A 17,213-nucleotide genomic window follows, 5' to 3' on the forward strand; every position below is an offset into this window, starting at 1 on the left:
ACCAAAAGTATCTCCCGAGAATCCAGCAAAATCTAAATCTCGGTACGGCATCAGTAACGGTATTCGAATCCTTGCTTTCAACCAATTAAACTTATTCTTCTCGAATGAGGAAATAAACCATAAGTTTATTCTGAAAGACTTGCACCTAAACTCATAGCACACCCCTACGAATTACTGTTCACGCACAAAACATACAACCAATTCAGAAAGACGACTCCCTTCACGAGATCACAATCCCGGGCCTTATCATATTTGTACAGAAAAAATTGCTGTACTCTTTTTTTTGTTCAAGATCTCCAACAAAAAAATGAAACATTTAAATAGCCGGTATAAAATCTCTCTAAAAGCCGAGACTTGCGTAAAATAACATTATCAACAAAATTAAGAGATAACCCGCATTCATTATGACAATCATTTTGGGTTCTTATAAGGCAGAAACAAGTTTGAAAACTCTGTCGGATAACTTATTCTTTTTCTTATCAGCATATACGCCAGAGAGAGGTTATTATCAGAGCAGAATATTCACCAAGGTTATTTCAGCTATTATTTTACTAGAGATATAGAAGGATGAAACAAAAATAACAGCAAGCCACCACAACAAACATCTGCTCTTTGGAAAACAAGAAACTTAAGGAGGTCTCAACCTAAAGCATTATTTAGCTCAAAAGACTAGGGCATATAAATACCCTTAGTTGTTACAGACACATCTCTCTTTTATTTTATTTTCAGATACGAAAGAAAGCCAATAGCAGAATTCATACCGAAGTGGCCGAGCGATCCTCTAAGCCTAGCCAAAGCCCAATTCACTTGGTATTTGCGACGTGGCGGATCAAATCGACCACGCGGGTACTGCAAAATCACAGAAGATTACTTTCGGTTCCGTGTAATCGATAGTAAAATGCACAAGACCTTATCCAATGCGATTGGCGATTGATAATTACCTGTAACCCCATTCGTTGTCGTACCACGCGACGAGCTTCACGAAATTGTCGTTCAAAGCAATACCTGCCTTGGCGTCGAAGATACTTGACCTGTACAGAATTGAAAATATTCAGTTCAATATTATAAAAACAATTCCAGCAAAATGTTTCAATATGTACGCATATACGTGTATACGATATTGATCAATACCTGTTGTCACCCACGAAGTCGGTGGAAACAAGATCCTCTTCAGTGTAGCCCAAGATTCCTTTCATTTTTCCCTCAGACTCTTCCCTGAGAAGCCACAAAACATGAGGTGTCAAAAAGATGAAATCACAAGTTGGACAGTAAAAAAAAAAAAAAAAAAAATTCCAGTCTAGTAATACATTACTTACTTGATAGCAGCTTTAATCTGTTCATAGCTGGCTGGCTTCTCAAGCCTTACTGTGAGGTCGACCACTGAGACGTCAACAGTAGGAACACGGAAAGACATTCCGGTCAATTTTCCGTTCAGAGACGGAAGCACTTTCCCAACAGCCTTCACACACACACGATAATAGACGATCAGATTTCAAATCTTAAACCTCGGTTGCAAAGATGTAAAAATTACAAAAATCGGATAAATGAGGAATTTCAGATATAACCTTTGCAGCTCCAGTGCTGCTAGGAATGATGTTGAACGAGGCAGCTCTCCCACCTCTCCAGTCCTTGGCAGAGGGTCCATCAACAGTTTTCTGAGTGGCTGAATAAAAAAATTGCAAAAACACATTAAGAAATAGGCTCTACATGTTTACATAACTGAAATACATGTAAATGATTCAAAGGATCTTATATATAGGGACTTGGAAAGACGTAAAAAGCCATGAGTCCATAAAGCTCAAACGAGCTCAGGTCCAAAAATAAAGGATCCTAGGAGTGAGCCCAAAAATCCACCATCTTGGGAGATATAATTCCCACATCGAACAAATTATATAAATGAAACACTGAATTGCTAACCTGTGATGGAGTGCACGGTAGTCATCAGACCCTCGATAATTCCAAATCTATCATGAATGACCTGAGGAAAAGATTTTTTTTTATTTATTTTTTTTTTTTATAACAAAATCAAGAGCGTTAATATCAAATTTTAAAATAAATAAATAAATAAATAATTTAAAACACAAGCCAAAGAGGAACCTTTGCAAGTGGCGCAAGACAGTTCGTGGTGCAACTAGCGTTGGAGATGACATCAAGCTCCGGCTTGTATTCATGCTCATTCACACCCATGACGAACATCGGAGCGTCTTTGCTAGGAGCTGAGATTATGACTTTCTTCGCTCCTCCCTGAGGAGACAGACATCATCCATCAGATAGTCGGTTTTAACGAGACCATATTTCCGCCGCAGTAACACTAAATCAATTAAAAAAATATGTGACCCTTTTCAAATCATCTAAAGATTTCCTGAATATAAGCCTAGAGACAAAAGGCAATTATTATTCGCCCCAAATAAGCCGGTTCAAGTGAAAGCAGAGAGCACTGAATCAAGCTCAAATTCAAGGTTCATACACAGAAAAAAAAAATGCTCATTTCATTTTTTTTTCTAGTCATATAACTTATTGAACCAAAGCTTCTAACCACTAGAATATCACAAAATTAAGTCAGTTCAAGTGAAAGCAGAGCACCGAATCAAGCTCAAATTCAAGGTTTATACACAGAAAAAAAATTGCTCATTTCATTTTATTTTCTAGTCATATAACTTATTGAACCAAGCTTCTAACCACTAGAATATCGCAAATTTACTAAGCTAAGGCTACATTTCAAAACCAGAAATACATTTTGCGATAAATTTCATACCTTCAAATGGGCAGCAGCCTTGTCCTTGTCGGTGAAAACTCCGGTGGACTCGACCACGTAGTCGGCTCCGGTCTCGCCCCATGGGATCTCTTCTGGGTTCCTACGTATATAAACCAGTCTCATTATTTAAAAACCTTCTCTAAAGATGTATTTACTAATGCAAAAATAATAATAATAATAAATCTATTAAGATGTCATATACCTCATGCCAAAAACAGCTACTGGCTGATCTCCAAAGAGAAGAGTCTTCTCATCCTTTTGCTTGATATCAAAATGTTTCCAGTGACCGTGAACACTGTCATACTTGAACATGTAGGTCTGCGCTCACCAAAAACAAAAATGGAGTGAAATTATCAAAATCCTCATCTTCATCGCCAATTCAAATAATGAAGAAAAAAAGTGATAAAATCATAATCAGTTTTTTTTTTTTTTTCAATGTAAAAATACCATGTACTCGGTGGTGATGAAAGGATCGTTGACAGCGACAAGCTCAACATCCTTACTCTGCAAAACAACCCTAGCCACCAATCTACCAATTCTTCCAAAACCTATCGTACATGCAAAATTTTCGTACAAAAAAGCTTGGATCTATGATCAATTAAAAAAAAATAAGCCGCTCAATTAGAAACACCAGAGAATCAAAGACAACTCACCGTTGATTCCGATCTTAATTTTCCCTGGAAACAAACAGAAAAAAAAAAAAAAAAAAAAAAAAAAAAAAAAAAAGCGAAAACTCAATTAAAACACAAACGAAAAATCGTAACAGCAAAGATCATTACGCAACTAGATACGAAAACACGAACTGTAAACTAAAACCTAAAGAGGAACAAGATCGTTACCCATGATCAAACGAAAGCTTGAACTGATCGAGAAGATTCGAGCGAATAAGAAAAGTTGAGACTAGAAGAGTGTATAGTTGCGAGCTAAAAATGAGAACTGTTTATTTGAAAACATGTATTATATTAAAATGATTCGGCTGATCCTGACCGTCCAATTGACGAGCGATAAAAAAAAGGTAACCGTTTACTTAAGCTGACTGTGTCGTCGTGACGTGTCGCTATAATGGGTGCTTGTCGTTTTATTGGTCTCTTGACTTGTTGAGAAATGTGCCTTAGTGGGTGAGGATTAGGATGTTTTTTTTAGAGGTTCTTGAGCTGCCATGTCAGCTTTGGCAAGATATGAGGCCCAGTTTTGAGTCTGACAATCTGGCCCACAACTATATTTTAGGCCAAGTTATATTTTGGACCAATCCTAGCGACCGCGACAGCATTTATTTTTCAATAAGATAAAGAAGAAGAAGAAAAAACGACAACAAAAAGAATTAAACAACATCCACAAGAATAAAGCACAAACAACATACGAAAGCTACAGAAAAAAAACGACGAAGATTGACAAACTACATACGAAAAACGACGAAAATTAACAAATGACATTAAAAAACGACATAAAATTGACAAACAACATATTAAACGACAAAAAATGACAATCGACATATCGAAACGACAAAAAAAAGGACTAAAATTGACGAACGACATACAAAACGACAGTAAACAAAAAGCGTCAAAAATTTACAAAAGACATACGAAAACGACAAAAAAATGATAAGACAAAAAATTGTCAAACGACAGAAAACGAAAAAAGACATAAATTGACTAGTGGCAGAAAACGAAAAAACGATGAAAATTGACTAACGATAGAAAATAGTGTCTTCGTCGACCACACACCCTCCAGCAAGGGCGTCGCCGGCAGAAATCGACGAAAATCGTGGGCATTGGTTTTTATTTCAGAAAGTATTTTTTCAAGTTGTAAAAAATATTTTTCTTGATATTTGTATATATTTTTTTAATTTTTTTTTTTTATTGTTGTAGACTTTATTAAAAAATTACAGTTTATATTGTAGACTTATTATTTTTAATATATTGTATCGTTGAAATACTATTTTTTTTCCTTCCAAAATCCATATAGGCCTGGAAACCGTGATTCTAATTTTTTTTTTTTAGGAAAATATCAGAAAGAGTATTTTAAAAGGAAAATAGTTCTATAAGAATGGATGTAGTTCTATAAGAATGGATGCCTTAAATCAAGCGTCTTGTTTTCTTATAAGATAAACAAAAATGTTCTTTACAAATGAAACTTTAAAATGTAGATAAAATTAAATAAATCGCGAACACTAGAATAGAAATTCTTAAAAAGAAAAATATAAACATTAATGAATATAATGATTTGCTACTTGAAAAAAAAAAAAAAAAAAAAAAAACTACTATAATGTAGATGAAAATTTTAACCATTGCATTTAAGATATAAAGCTTCTAAACACATTATCATACGCTTTATACACAAATTCCACTATTAATTTTACATAAATTTTCCTGAATGAACTTATCCCTGATATATATATTGACAAATCTGCAAATCTGCAAATAGTGCTCTAATATAACACATTTCGAATGAATTTAGGTACAAAACGAAAACAAAGATCCAGTCTGTACTATTTTATTTTATTTCTTCATGTCATTTTATTTTTGGGGCGAGAGTGATCAAACCCGAACCGAAATATAGGTTGTGTTTGGTAGTTAACTCAAAAAGTTTTTGTTTTCTATTTTTTAATTTTTGTAGTTGTACTGAAAAATTATTTTGCAGTTGTTTTCAAAAAACTGTTTGGTACAATTTTCATTTTTGTTTTTGAGAAATTGAAAAAACTGAAAAAAGTGTTTGGTACAGTTTTCATTTTCATTTTTGAAAAAATGAAAAGAGAAGATGAGGAAAAGGAGGAGAGAATGAGAATAAATTTTTTTTCCAAAAACACTTTTTATTTGTTTTCAGTTTTCTTTACTCTTTTACAAAACAACTTCAAAATTGCCAAAATCCCATTTAAAAAAAACATGGCCATTGTTTCCTTGTTTTCAAAATTGCCGACATCCCATTTAAAAAAAACATATGCATTCTATGCTCACATTTTTTTAATTCATTGTATCTTGGTCTGTATTTTGTTTTTTTTGTCTATTATTTCTGACGACAATCTTGGAATTATGAAGTAAAATCCAATAATACCTAATTGTTCTATTATTTTCATTTCTTTTTACCGTATTTGATGTTTATCCCTAACATGGCATAGATGTCTATCCACAATGGGAATTTTCACATGCTAGATTTGAAGTTAGATTTTCAAGTGCTGCATATAAAAAAGAAATTAAAAAGAAAAACTAAGCTAAATTATTGCATTTAATATATATATATATATATATATATATATATATATATTCATTATTAGGCCTCATAATGATGTTTGGCTATCATATTATTCTCTTCGTTATCGTTTGACTACCTCATGTGGCTTACGTAATATAAAATAAATAATAAATAAAATTGCCAAACCCATAAGAAAAAAGAGTTCCCGTGCTTTCTTTCTCGTGGTTGAATTGAATGGCTTCATGAGTTCAACTAAGCAAATAAGAAAGAGTTTTTTTTTTCTCTGAATGGAAATCACAAGAAAATGCATTTGCCTTTCTTATCTTTATCATAGACTTTTCTTTTCTATTTCTTAGCGCTTAGCGGGGAAATCCATGCACTCGTGACAAACTTGCATGAATGTATACGCAGTAGGATATTATGAAGCTTAAGGAAAATAATAATTATAATACGTTTCTTTGATATAAAATACAGTACAAGTAACCTTATTAGAATGATTTGTTTTTTTTTTTTATCAAAATATAACACTTTATATGAATTGAATATATTTACTCACTATTCCCACGATATCATCCAATCGGAAAAAATAATTGAAAAGGGGAGTTCAAAAAAGATTTTCTTTATTCATTAAAGAAGAAAAACGCAGAGGGTCCTAATGTCCTATAAATGGTCCAAATTGAAAGTCATCAAAGAAGATCGAATGAAGACAAGGGCACATGGTCACATGGCTTAGCACATGAATATATGTTTCTCTTTCATTGTAACGACAAGGATTCCACAAGGCAAGCTTTTTAAGTATATATCAATGAGAGACTTCCAAATTATTACAATTTGACCTTATTTACGTACTTAGTATTAGTTGTGTATAGCTAATCATAACTAATAATTCGATCTTATACAAAATTATTTAGCCTAGTAACATGAAGGCTAATATTCAAAATTGATTCATAAAACTTTGTCCTTGTTAAACCACTTATAATTTTAGTAACATATAAAAAGACTAATCCTTTTGTTTACATTTAAACCAGCTAAGATAATTATTCTAAGTCCTCGTATCAATTATATCATGTGTTTATAGAAAAATCCAAAGCCCCGTTTTGCCATCTTTCATGTGGTAATGATCATCCAAGAGAGCTCCAATTAGAAAAGAAAAAAAGAGCAATAATACCAAGGATCAATAATGATGATAGTATGAAGAAACTTATCAATTAAAATGAAAGTGGGAAGTAATGTTTCTTTGAACATTTTTATTAATAATTTAGACTAGATTTTATTTGATTATTGAAACACATTTTAGATTAATTCGAAATATAATATGTAATTACAAGAAACATTTATAATTTTTTTCATTAGAGTACCATTCTTAAAATAACTTAATTTGGGTTTTTAATTAAACCCTAATCTCAAATAGTCCTCAGCTGGAATATTGGCGCTACTTAAGAAGCCCGGTATCGGTACAATATATACATATACACACACACACACATATTAGGCATTTATGTATATGGTTTTTATCCTTTATTAGAGGATAGTCATGAGGTTAATGAATGTCATATATTGAAAAGATAATTTGATCCTAGGCAAGAGAATGGGTCCCATGCTGCCATGCATATATATATATACATATATATATATATATATATATATATATCATACAATTATAAATAAATAAATAAAAACGGTACATAACCCCACATGTAAATAGACATATATTCATGTGTATTATGCAGATTACGCAGTACATGTATCTATACAAAATAATAACACTTATTTGTCTTAGAAATATAGACAACTCTCTTGAAAAGAGGAGCCTGCCTATACATACATGCAATTCACACAATAAATTATTGAAGTGACAAATGTATTGAGATCATGACAAAGGGCATTTTGGTACTACTATACTAAGCCTATAAAAAGAGGGAAGGTTTGTATGTCTTTATAATTCCACACAAACTTCCTATCATCAAAGCTTTCTCTTCATATCTCCTTTCATCAACGCTTGAAAATAAAGCGAAGTATGGTTTCCAAGGTTGAAGAAGCTATGAAGAAGAGACAACAAGTACAAAAAGATCAACACCAAACCCAATACCATGGCCAGCAAAAGCAGATAATGCAGTGCAACAAAGGGAGAGTTTCGAAGTTCAAGAGAAGCGTTTCTAATCTCGAAGAAGACGGGGTTTCCTCAGCCATTCTCTTGCTTGCTTGCATTGCTAAATTTTAATAGAATAGGAAGGAAGAGAAAAAAAAAGTACTTAAATTGTATCCAGCTATGTTTTCCTTTCCTAGCTATAATAGTCATTTCTTATTATTGGTTAGTATCTTCATATATGTATCTTCTTCTTAAATCATAGTCCTTAATAATAGAACAACTTTTATTCATCTCCGTGATCATCCCTTATAGACTTTTTTTTAGGATGACTTCAAGTACTCTCTCTCTCTCTCTCTCTCTCTCTCTCTCTCTCTCTCTCTCTCTCTCTCTCTCTCTCTCTCTCTCTCTCTCTCTCTCTCTCTCAGACACACACACACACTATTACTATTATCATTGTTGTTAAATTAAATGAACCGGGAGGATATATCACTATATATAGTATATTTAAAGACATAAATTTAAGACGTTCTCTAAATATTTTAAGAAGTCCAATAAATTTTATGTCAAGAGGTAATGATTAAAATATGCCCATTAAAATTTAAATGACTTAAAAATGAATTTAAATTCTCATATGTTTTGATGGCGTTTAAAAACAACTTCAAAATGCCCATGTATATGTTTATAGTTATTCTAATTCATTTTAAAATCGACTTCATTATATCCACACATAGATTTTTTTTATTATATGTTTAGGTTGATTTATTGATGCCCAAATATATCTACAAGGATACAAATTAGTAAAAATTGCAAACTTTTCAACGCGGTCCCGGGGATTCTGAGTGATTAGGCAACATTTTTTCTAACTACAAACTAATATCGTAAGAGAAAGAGAGTAAATAAGGGTGCTGAACGATGGGTTAAGATTATGGCTAGAGCTTGTGTGTATGTGAATCTGCTCCGTTTTTTCTGCTCCTCTTCCTATTTATAGGAGTCTTGGGTTCTCAAACGTGCCGTGTCTGCGGGTGTGGTGTTGCGGATCGTGGTGGTGATCTATCTCACGATCCTACTGTCGCTACTCTAGTAGTGGACGGTTATTCCTCAGATGCTCGGCCTTAACCGTCGAGGTGTGCGTTTTGCTTTGGTTTAACACGTGTTTATTTTTCTTTGACTAGTCTTTGACCTACCATGTTCTCTTCTCTTCGAAATTCTGCCTGATAGGGTTTGTTCTTGACTTATGAATGGGTCGTTCCTTAAGCTTCAGGAGTTCTCAGGCCTATTTGACTCGAACTCGGTGTTAGATATCTCTGTTCTCAGGATTCCGAGTAGCCTTCTGGGTCAGTTCGAATGATGTGAGTAATAGTAGCCTTCCATTTCTTAGTATTTAGTAAAATTGGTAAGGAACTACATAGTTTAATCTTCCATTCAATTAAACCTCGAACATTTTTACTATTTTGTCTCCTCGGTATTGGCAGAGAAGGAATATTTTCGGACCTATGTTTAGGTCGATATTGTTTGCACGGCGTCGTTGTGTGTTTGATTTATTCGAAACGTAGCGATTGTCCATGTCCACCGTGAGATATACGAAGCTTCCTCAGTACGCTTCATCATGGCCATCTGTTGCGCGGATATATAAGGTTTTACATGGATTTTGGTTTTCATTTCAAAACATTTCCAAGTTTCGTTAACTTTTCTCCTCTCCGACTTTCACGAAACCTTTTGGCTTCTCCGACGCTTTTTCCAGGCGAAAGCTTTGATTTTCAAACTTGTTAATCCCCAAATCTTCTGGGTAAATCATTTATGTCTTTTATTATTCTTGATGCATGTGTTACTGCACCTTTTCCGTAGTCAATGACGAGAGTCATTCTTAAAGCTTCTCGACCTTGGTTTTAGTTTTGTTGTTATGCTAGGAGTTATAGTTTATTACCTGATATCATAGAAGATGGGAGGTTGTCACGATCGGATTTGAGAATTGATCCTAGAGTGGTCCGAAGAGCAGAACCTGATCTCGAGGAGATCATTCTCCCATCTGGGCTTAGCATCCCTTTTTCCGAGATATAGATTGGTATCTTGTTCCGAAAGTCGGCTGGGACCGACCCGTCTTTGGCATTGCATTGTCCGAAGTTTTCCACCATCCCCGTACATCCCGAGCTTATGACTAAGGAGCTTGTGGATAGGGATTTTGATTCCTCCATATTTTATTGGGGGAAGAGATTTCTTCATAATCCAGTGCTTCAACATCCGTAGAGCAGATTGAAGCCCCTCTGAGTTCGGGCCCGAAACCTGCAGCCTCGTCGACTACAGGGGTAGAAAGTGGTGCTATCGAATCCGACTCGCCTGGTCCTAGTGGTCGGACCTTTGGAGTGGATGCCCCTGAAGACAACCTCGAGGAAGAGGTTTTGGAACTCAAAGAGGGCTAGTTTTTGCTTCTCAATGGACTTATTGGGTCTCATCCTCATACATTGAGAACGTGCGCAAAGAGTTCCAACTTCCTGAGGGGTTTATCTTGCTGGTCCCAGACGAATATGAACGGGTGTGCAACCATCCACCTGGGAAGGTTGCTTTCAATAGCGCTATTTTGAGGGTGATCATGGGGTTGTCGATGCACCTGTTGAATTCTCAATTTGTGGCCGACCTGGGTCGTGCTTCGACCCAACTTGTTCTCAATATTTACAAGGTTTTTGCTGGGATGACGGCCTTATGGGCTCTAATTATTATAACGTGCCTCCGGGACTGGAAGACTTTGCCCAATTTTATAGTCTTAAGTCATCCCCAGACCAACAAGATTTTGTACTATGTCTGTGCGCATGACACCTCCGAGAAGATAGTGACTTTTCTTCCGGCCAGTCAGGAAAAATGGAAAGATTATTTTTTCTAGGTTGAAGGAGCTTTTTGTTTCGACAACTGTTTAGTCGCCAGGGCCGGCCCGATGTGAACTGTGACCTTAGGCAAAAATTAAAATTGAGGCCTTTTATATAAACAAAAAAAAACAAATAGAAAACAAAAACAACATAAGTCCATGTATAATATCCAGACTAAGAACATGAGGCCTTTTTTTCTATTCAAAATTTGGAGGCCCTAGGCAACTGCCTATATTGCCCATGGGCTAGGCCGGCCCTGTTAGTCGCTGCCGAGTTCTCAGAACTTGGTGCGGCTCGGACCTTTATATAGTTTGTTAGTTTTATTACTGTTATGTTATCTAATTTTGGTATTTGATTTCAGGTCCCTTGCCTCAACACAAAGAACAAGATCTTCCAGATTGGTCTCAAATCTTTGATATCCCCTAATCCGACCATTCGACCTACTACTTATCGGACCCAGACTTTTTGGATCGCTATTATTACTACCCTTACTCGAGTAAGTTTATCCACGTTTATTATTATATTTTGCATTCTATTAACTTCATTAAGTTAGTGAGGTTTACCCGGTCTCTTACAAAGATAGGAAGGAAGAGGCCAACCGGCTCGGACCTTTATATAGTTTGTTAGTTTTATTACTGTTATGTTATCTAATTTTGGTATTTGATTTCAGGTCCCTTGCCTCAACACAAAGAACAAGATCTTCCAGATTGGTCTCAAATCTTTGATATCCCCTAATCCGATCATTCGACCTACTACTTACCGGACCCAGACTTTTTGGATTGCTATTATTACTACCCTTACTCGAGTAAGTTTATCCACCTTTATTATTATATTTTGCATTCTATTAACTTCATTAAGTTAGTGAGGTTTACCCGGTCTCTTACAGAGATAGGAAGGAAGAGGCCAACCCAAAGCGCCAACGGGCTATTGCCACGTTGTCCACACTCTGAGCAAGTCCTCGGCTATGGCTCCACTTAAAGTCATGGAGCCTTCAAAGTCTCTAGCCGCGACAGAGATCGCAGAGCCTCGGGACCATCTGGTTCCGACCATTGCTTTCTTGCATGAGCATCTTGTTGGGAATTAGACATCCCTATAACCGATGCATAAAATAAAATTACGTTAAGAGCCTAATTATTTATACGATTATATAAACTAGATCTATATTTGAAGATTTGAATAAAATAGAGCTAGATATGAGACAGTGATTCAAGCAACTGATTAAAAGACGTTTTTCAGATTACTTACATGTTTGGCAATCTGCTACTGACACTTCAATCGAGTTCTTCAAGATCCCGTTTTGAGCTCCAATAATTCGATCTTCTAGCTTTAGCTCTGATCTTCACTTCGGGAACGACGACATGACTCTCGTCGCTTGGATCTCCAGATGTGATACCGTAATCTTCCGAAACATAATCTCCGGATGAAATAAGAAGAAAATGTGGGCACATTCATTATCTCACAACGATTCTGATTTGAGATTCAAGTCGTGCCGTGTTTTTGGGAATGGAATCACGAATTTCGAGGGAGAGGGAGAGAGAAGAAATTCGGTCACCTCTAGTGAAGCTGGGCGAATTTTTGGACCTTCTTTTGTGTGTATTGTGTTCTCCTTGACCCCTATTTATAGTGGTAGAAATTAGATATTCTAGGAAGCTCCTAGAGATATTTTATTCTCCTATATTCTTTCATGTTTTGTAGTTAAGCATGAACCATTGGATCTTAACTACAAATCCTAGTTTTTCTCTCATCCATCAGATCATAATCTAGGGTATTATATTTCCTTATTTTTCTCATTTATTTGATGAATCCAGATATTTGAGAGTAATGAGGACAATATCTTATTTTCTTATTTAATGGAGAGAATATCTCTACCATTATTATTCTCCTAGATATTAGAAAATTGATTATGAGCGAGAATAAAAGACAATGTCTTATTTCCTTATTTAATGGAGAGAGAATATCTCAACCATTATTATTCTCTCTTATTTATTTAGTTACCCCGTTTCTTTTCCACAAATCTAGCGACTAATTAAAGAGAGAATACTGAGTAATTAATACCCATAATAGGCGTCTACCATAGGGTCATGGGCCAATGAATTTTTGAATTTTACAGTGTCCATAAGGTCCAACTTAAAATTCAATTAATTATTTACTTGATTCAACAATAAATAATTAATTCCATAATAAATATTTAATTCGGAAAATAGACTAATTTCCGAATGAATGCTGCTAGATAATTTACAGCTATGAGATTGTAATAATGAATAATCTTCATTATTACTAGAGAGTTCTTATCTATCTTTATCAGAGCCGAATCGGGGATTATGGACCTAGTAAATGAAGCTCACAAAAATCCGATTAAAAAGTGTTGGAATTGATCTAGGGTTAAGAAAAGATTTAACGCTTCGAGCAAACGGCAGAATTTAAAAATTTTCTTTAAAACAAGTAAAACGATTTTACTAACCTAGACAAAGAGCAAGTACATATAAATTAAAACTATTAATGAGCATTATTTCTTTACTAACCTTTGAAAATCTTGAACGTTGAGAAGCCTTAGAAAGGTTGAAACGTTCGTCTCCTTTCGCAGCACGTCTCTCTTCTTTCCTCTAGAACTCGAGCAACCACGAAAGTTTCTATCATAAGAATCACTAGAGAAAGAAAGGAATTAGTTTGTGGGCACTTTTAAACACAACGACTCAAGAATAAGTCTAAGTGTTGAAGAGCTAAAACACTAGGTCAAATGTGGACCTAGGTGCCAAAACAAAAACGAAAGAAAACTAGAGAGAGAAAGAGAGAGGGGCGGCCAAGTCTAGAGAGAGAAGCTCTCAATCTCTAAAACTTTGGAATGAATAAACAATGAGAATGAGGCCTTGAGGCTCTATTTATATGGGAGGGATTACCTTCAACAAGTTAGTTTCCTCTTCTATAGAATATCACATATTCATGAGCAAAATTTGCTCTTCTCCCAATATAGTCACACGGCCAAAACCAATCCAAGCAAGTCCTTGGATTTGTTTCCTCTTTTATTTTGCTTTGACTTGTGTATGCCGCCCACTTCATTTCCCCTTAGAGGAAATTTGTTTCCTCTTTTTCTTTTGGCAAGTATCTTGATACATTAATGCACAAAATTGGTCTCCCTTTTTCCTCTTATTTGGACGACCAAGACACCTTCTAGAAGGTGTTTCTAGATTTGTCTTCATTTGTTCATGACAACATAAGAAAGGCCCATTAAGAATTTTCAAGTAAAATTCTATGAAATAAAATTAATCCACAAGGCCCATTAAACTTGTTATGGCCGAATGATTATATGTCATCATATGACAATGTCAAAAAAATTTATTGACATTCATTTCATCCTATGTCCAAAAAGACAAAATTACCCTTTAGACAATTTTCGTAAAACTTGTCTCGTTCTTGTTTTGACTTAGCTTCTAGTTTAACTATTCCTACTCGATATGATTTGTGACAGTAACCTCATAGATCCAAATGAACAAAGCTTGAGCTAACATACTTGGACTCAAAAGTTCACAAACCTTTTCCAAGTTTAGCTTAATGTCAACTGACTCCACTAAAGAGTTGACACTGATAATCTCTTGGTTCAAATGAATTTTTTTTCCTACTCAAGAATTCAACTAAATTGTGATGAGTGGATCCACTGAATATTATCTATGTTTACCCTTCATGAATATCATCAGCTAGTCGGGATTTATAAAATTACCGTTTTACCCTTCTAGCTGTTATTTCCTCAACTCCTTTGTCGCTTGTGAATAAGTTAGAAACAATGTATTGAAAAGGAGCTAACAAGTCACACTGATTCATCCGAAAGAGTCATGACTCAATTTGGACACTGGCCAGTTCATTTATTCACATTCCAAGGAACAAAGCATGAGGTGATATACATTGCATTTCAGCAATCTTGTACATGAATTCCATATCTATGAGATCTTCACAAAGTTACTCATGACATCTTCATAACTTAGTACTTCACCAATAGGTCCTGTTAAGAATCACATAGTGAATCCGAACTCTAACTTTCTCAAATGAAAATACGTAAGCTATGAAATGGCATGTCTCATTTCAAGATTGAGGTAAGCATGATGCAATTCATACGTAGTGACCTCGAGACATAAGAGGTTAAATGGTTTGTTCTTATCTTGTCTCTAGAAGTGCACTGGTCAATTCAGTACCTTCAGAAGATACCTAGAAGAACTAAAGAGTCTCCAACTCTCAATGCCCCATAACCAGACATCATAGATTCTCCTAACAATCGTACTGAGGTTAATAGTCCTTTGACCCTTAGATTGCGAATATATCGTTTTAAGCAAACTGCGAAGAGTTTCTTCATGCAAATCTACATTTGTCTCTTCGTAAGTTGTTAAGTTTGTTTATGGACTAAAGACTAATGTTTTATCATAAAGCTTCAAACAGACAAGGAAGAATGAATGAACGTTTCAACTTTTTATTAACGAATAAGCTATTACAAGCAAGAGTCTTCGTGAGACTTTATTACATCAAATGTACAAAAGTAAAGACTACAACTCTTCTTGTGGGCACCATTGACAACAAACTCCTACTTGACTCAAAGAAGATGTGTGTAGTCCTTCATGCCTAATCCCTCCCGATGCTGGTCGAAGACCTTGTTCGCTAGGGCCTTGGTGAATGGATCTGCTAGAAAATAAATTCATTTGAACCGAGAGATTTTCAGTGTCAACTCTTTAGTGGAGTCAGTTGACATTATGCTAAACTTGGAAAAGGTTTGTGAACTTTTGAGTCCAAGTGTTTAGCTCGAGCTTTGTTCATTTGGATCCATGAGGTCACTGTCACAAATCACATTGAGTAGGAATAGTTAAACTAGAAGCTAAGTCAAAACAAGAACGAGACAAGTTTTATGAAAATTGTCAAAAAGGTAATTTTTTCCTTTTGGACATAGGATGAAACGAATGTCATTAAATTTTTTTACAAGGTCATTTGATGGCTTAAAACCACTCGGCCAAGATTAGTTTCATTGGGCCTTGTGGATTAACTTCATTTCCTATGAGTTTTATTGAAAACTCTTAATGGGCTTTTCTTATGTTGTCATGAACAAGTGAAGAAAATTCTAGAAGACTTTCTAGAAGGTTTTGGCCGCCCACTACCCAAATTAAAAGAGAGAGTAAATTTCGTGCATACCATAGTGTGAAAGAGATTATTTTTGCCTTGAAGTATAAAGATACTTGCCAAAAGAAAAGAGGAAACAAATATTCCTCTATAAGGAAGGAAGGCCACACGGCCAAGAGAAAAGGAAAAGAGGAAACTAATCACTTGGGGATTTGCATGAGGTGGGCGCATATTTGGAGGAATGGGTAATAAGGGATTGCTCATGAAGGCTTGGAAAATAAGAGGAAACTACTTCTTTCCAAGGCCAACCCTTCTCCTATAAATAGGACCCTCATTCCTCTCATTCTATTCATTCCACATAAGTTAGAGATTAAGAGCTTCTCTCTCTAGACCTTGTGGCCACCCCTCTCTCATTCTCTCTCTAAGTTCTTTTCGTTTTTGTTTTGGCACCTAGGTCCTCATTTGACCTAGCGAGTTTAACTATTCGACTTTGAGACTTGTTCTTGAGTCGTAGTGTTTAAAAGTGCCTACACACTAATTCCTATTTTTCTCGAGTGATTATAGTGATAGAAACTTTCGTGGTTGCTCGAGTTGGCGAGGAAAGAAGAGAGACGTGCTGCGAGGGAGACAAACGTTTTCAACCTTCTGAAGGCTCATCAACGTTCAATCTTCTAAAAAGGTTAGTAAATTATCTATGCTCATAATAGTTTATATTTACATGTGCTTGCTCTTTGTCTAGGTTAGTAAAATCGTTTTACTTGTCAAAAGAAAATTTTTAAAATTCCGTCGCTTACCGAAGCGTTAAACTTTTTCTTAAACCCTAGATCAATTCCAACAAATGGCATCAGAGCTATGGTCAAAGATATGCATGTACATATAATTAAAATTATGAGTTTGAAAATCGTTTTCGAAAGTTTACTAATTTTGTGACAAGTTAGAATTGTTTTCTTAGATTTTTTTTTAATTTATTGCTCTTGCCTTTAAATTAAAAATCATGTTGATTTTCTACGAGTTTGGTATGTGATTAAAACACATTAGAATCAGTTCTAAAATTTTTTAATTTTTTATAATAAAAAACGTTTTTTTAAGTTTGAGAAAATTTCGAGTAAATTTTGTGACTAGTTTTCTTGTCTTGGTAGTTTATATTATTTACTTGAATCGTTTTATGCTTGTTGTTATTTATTTTATATCATGTTAATAAAACACAAATAAAAGCCTTAACAACTTC

General features: G+C 34.9%; 2 protein-coding genes across 2 annotated transcripts; one reads left to right on the top strand and one right to left on the bottom strand.

Moving 5' to 3' along the window:
* Positions 1-378: 378 nt before the first annotated feature.
* LOC149383337 (glyceraldehyde-3-phosphate dehydrogenase, cytosolic) lies at positions 379-3,709 on the bottom strand. The gene is made up of 12 exons (XM_089628985.1): positions 3,595-3,709; positions 3,409-3,432; positions 3,203-3,303; positions 2,958-3,073; positions 2,756-2,855; positions 2,098-2,244; positions 1,918-1,978; positions 1,566-1,663; positions 1,317-1,459; positions 1,132-1,215; positions 942-1,031; positions 379-849 (listed from the first exon to the last, which is right to left on the bottom strand). Exons 1-12 carry the CDS (start codon positions 3,596-3,598, stop codon positions 804-806), a joined length of 1,014 nt encoding a protein of 337 aa, XP_089485111.1. The 5' UTR covers positions 3,599-3,709; the 3' UTR covers positions 379-803.
* A 4,185-nt stretch (positions 3,710-7,894) lies between these two features.
* LOC149383338 (uncharacterized) lies at positions 7,895-8,323 on the top strand. Its single transcript, XM_089628986.1, has one exon. It carries the CDS (start codon positions 7,962-7,964, stop codon positions 8,163-8,165), a length of 204 nt encoding a protein of 67 aa, XP_089485112.1. The 5' UTR covers positions 7,895-7,961; the 3' UTR covers positions 8,166-8,323.
* The last annotated feature ends 8,890 nt before the right edge of the window (positions 8,324-17,213 follow it).

Source organism: Urtica dioica, chromosome 10 (assembly GCF_054948205.1).
Source record: "Urtica dioica subsp. dioica isolate 48M chromosome 10, U.dioica_male_clone48M_v1_H2, whole genome shotgun sequence".
Lineage (NCBI taxonomy): Eukaryota > Viridiplantae > Streptophyta > Magnoliopsida > Rosales > Urticaceae > Urtica > Urtica dioica.

What these genes read in the sequence shown, in the direction of transcription:
- LOC149383337 (XM_089628985.1), bottom strand. An exon ending in GTCTTGCGCCACTTGCAAAG is followed by an intron (nt 1,979 to 2,097) that starts GTTCCTCTTTGG and finishes TCTTTTCCTCAG; the next exon opens with GTCATTCATGATAGATTTGG. An exon ending in CAGATTAAAGCTGCTATCAA is followed by an intron (nt 1,216 to 1,316) that starts GTAAGTAATGTA and finishes GTGGCTTCTCAG; the next exon opens with GGAAGAGTCTGAGGGAAAAA.
- LOC149383338 (XM_089628986.1), top strand. Translation starts at nt 7,962, where the DNA reads ATGGTTTCCAAGGTTGAAGAAGCTATGAAGAAGAGACAACAAGTACAA.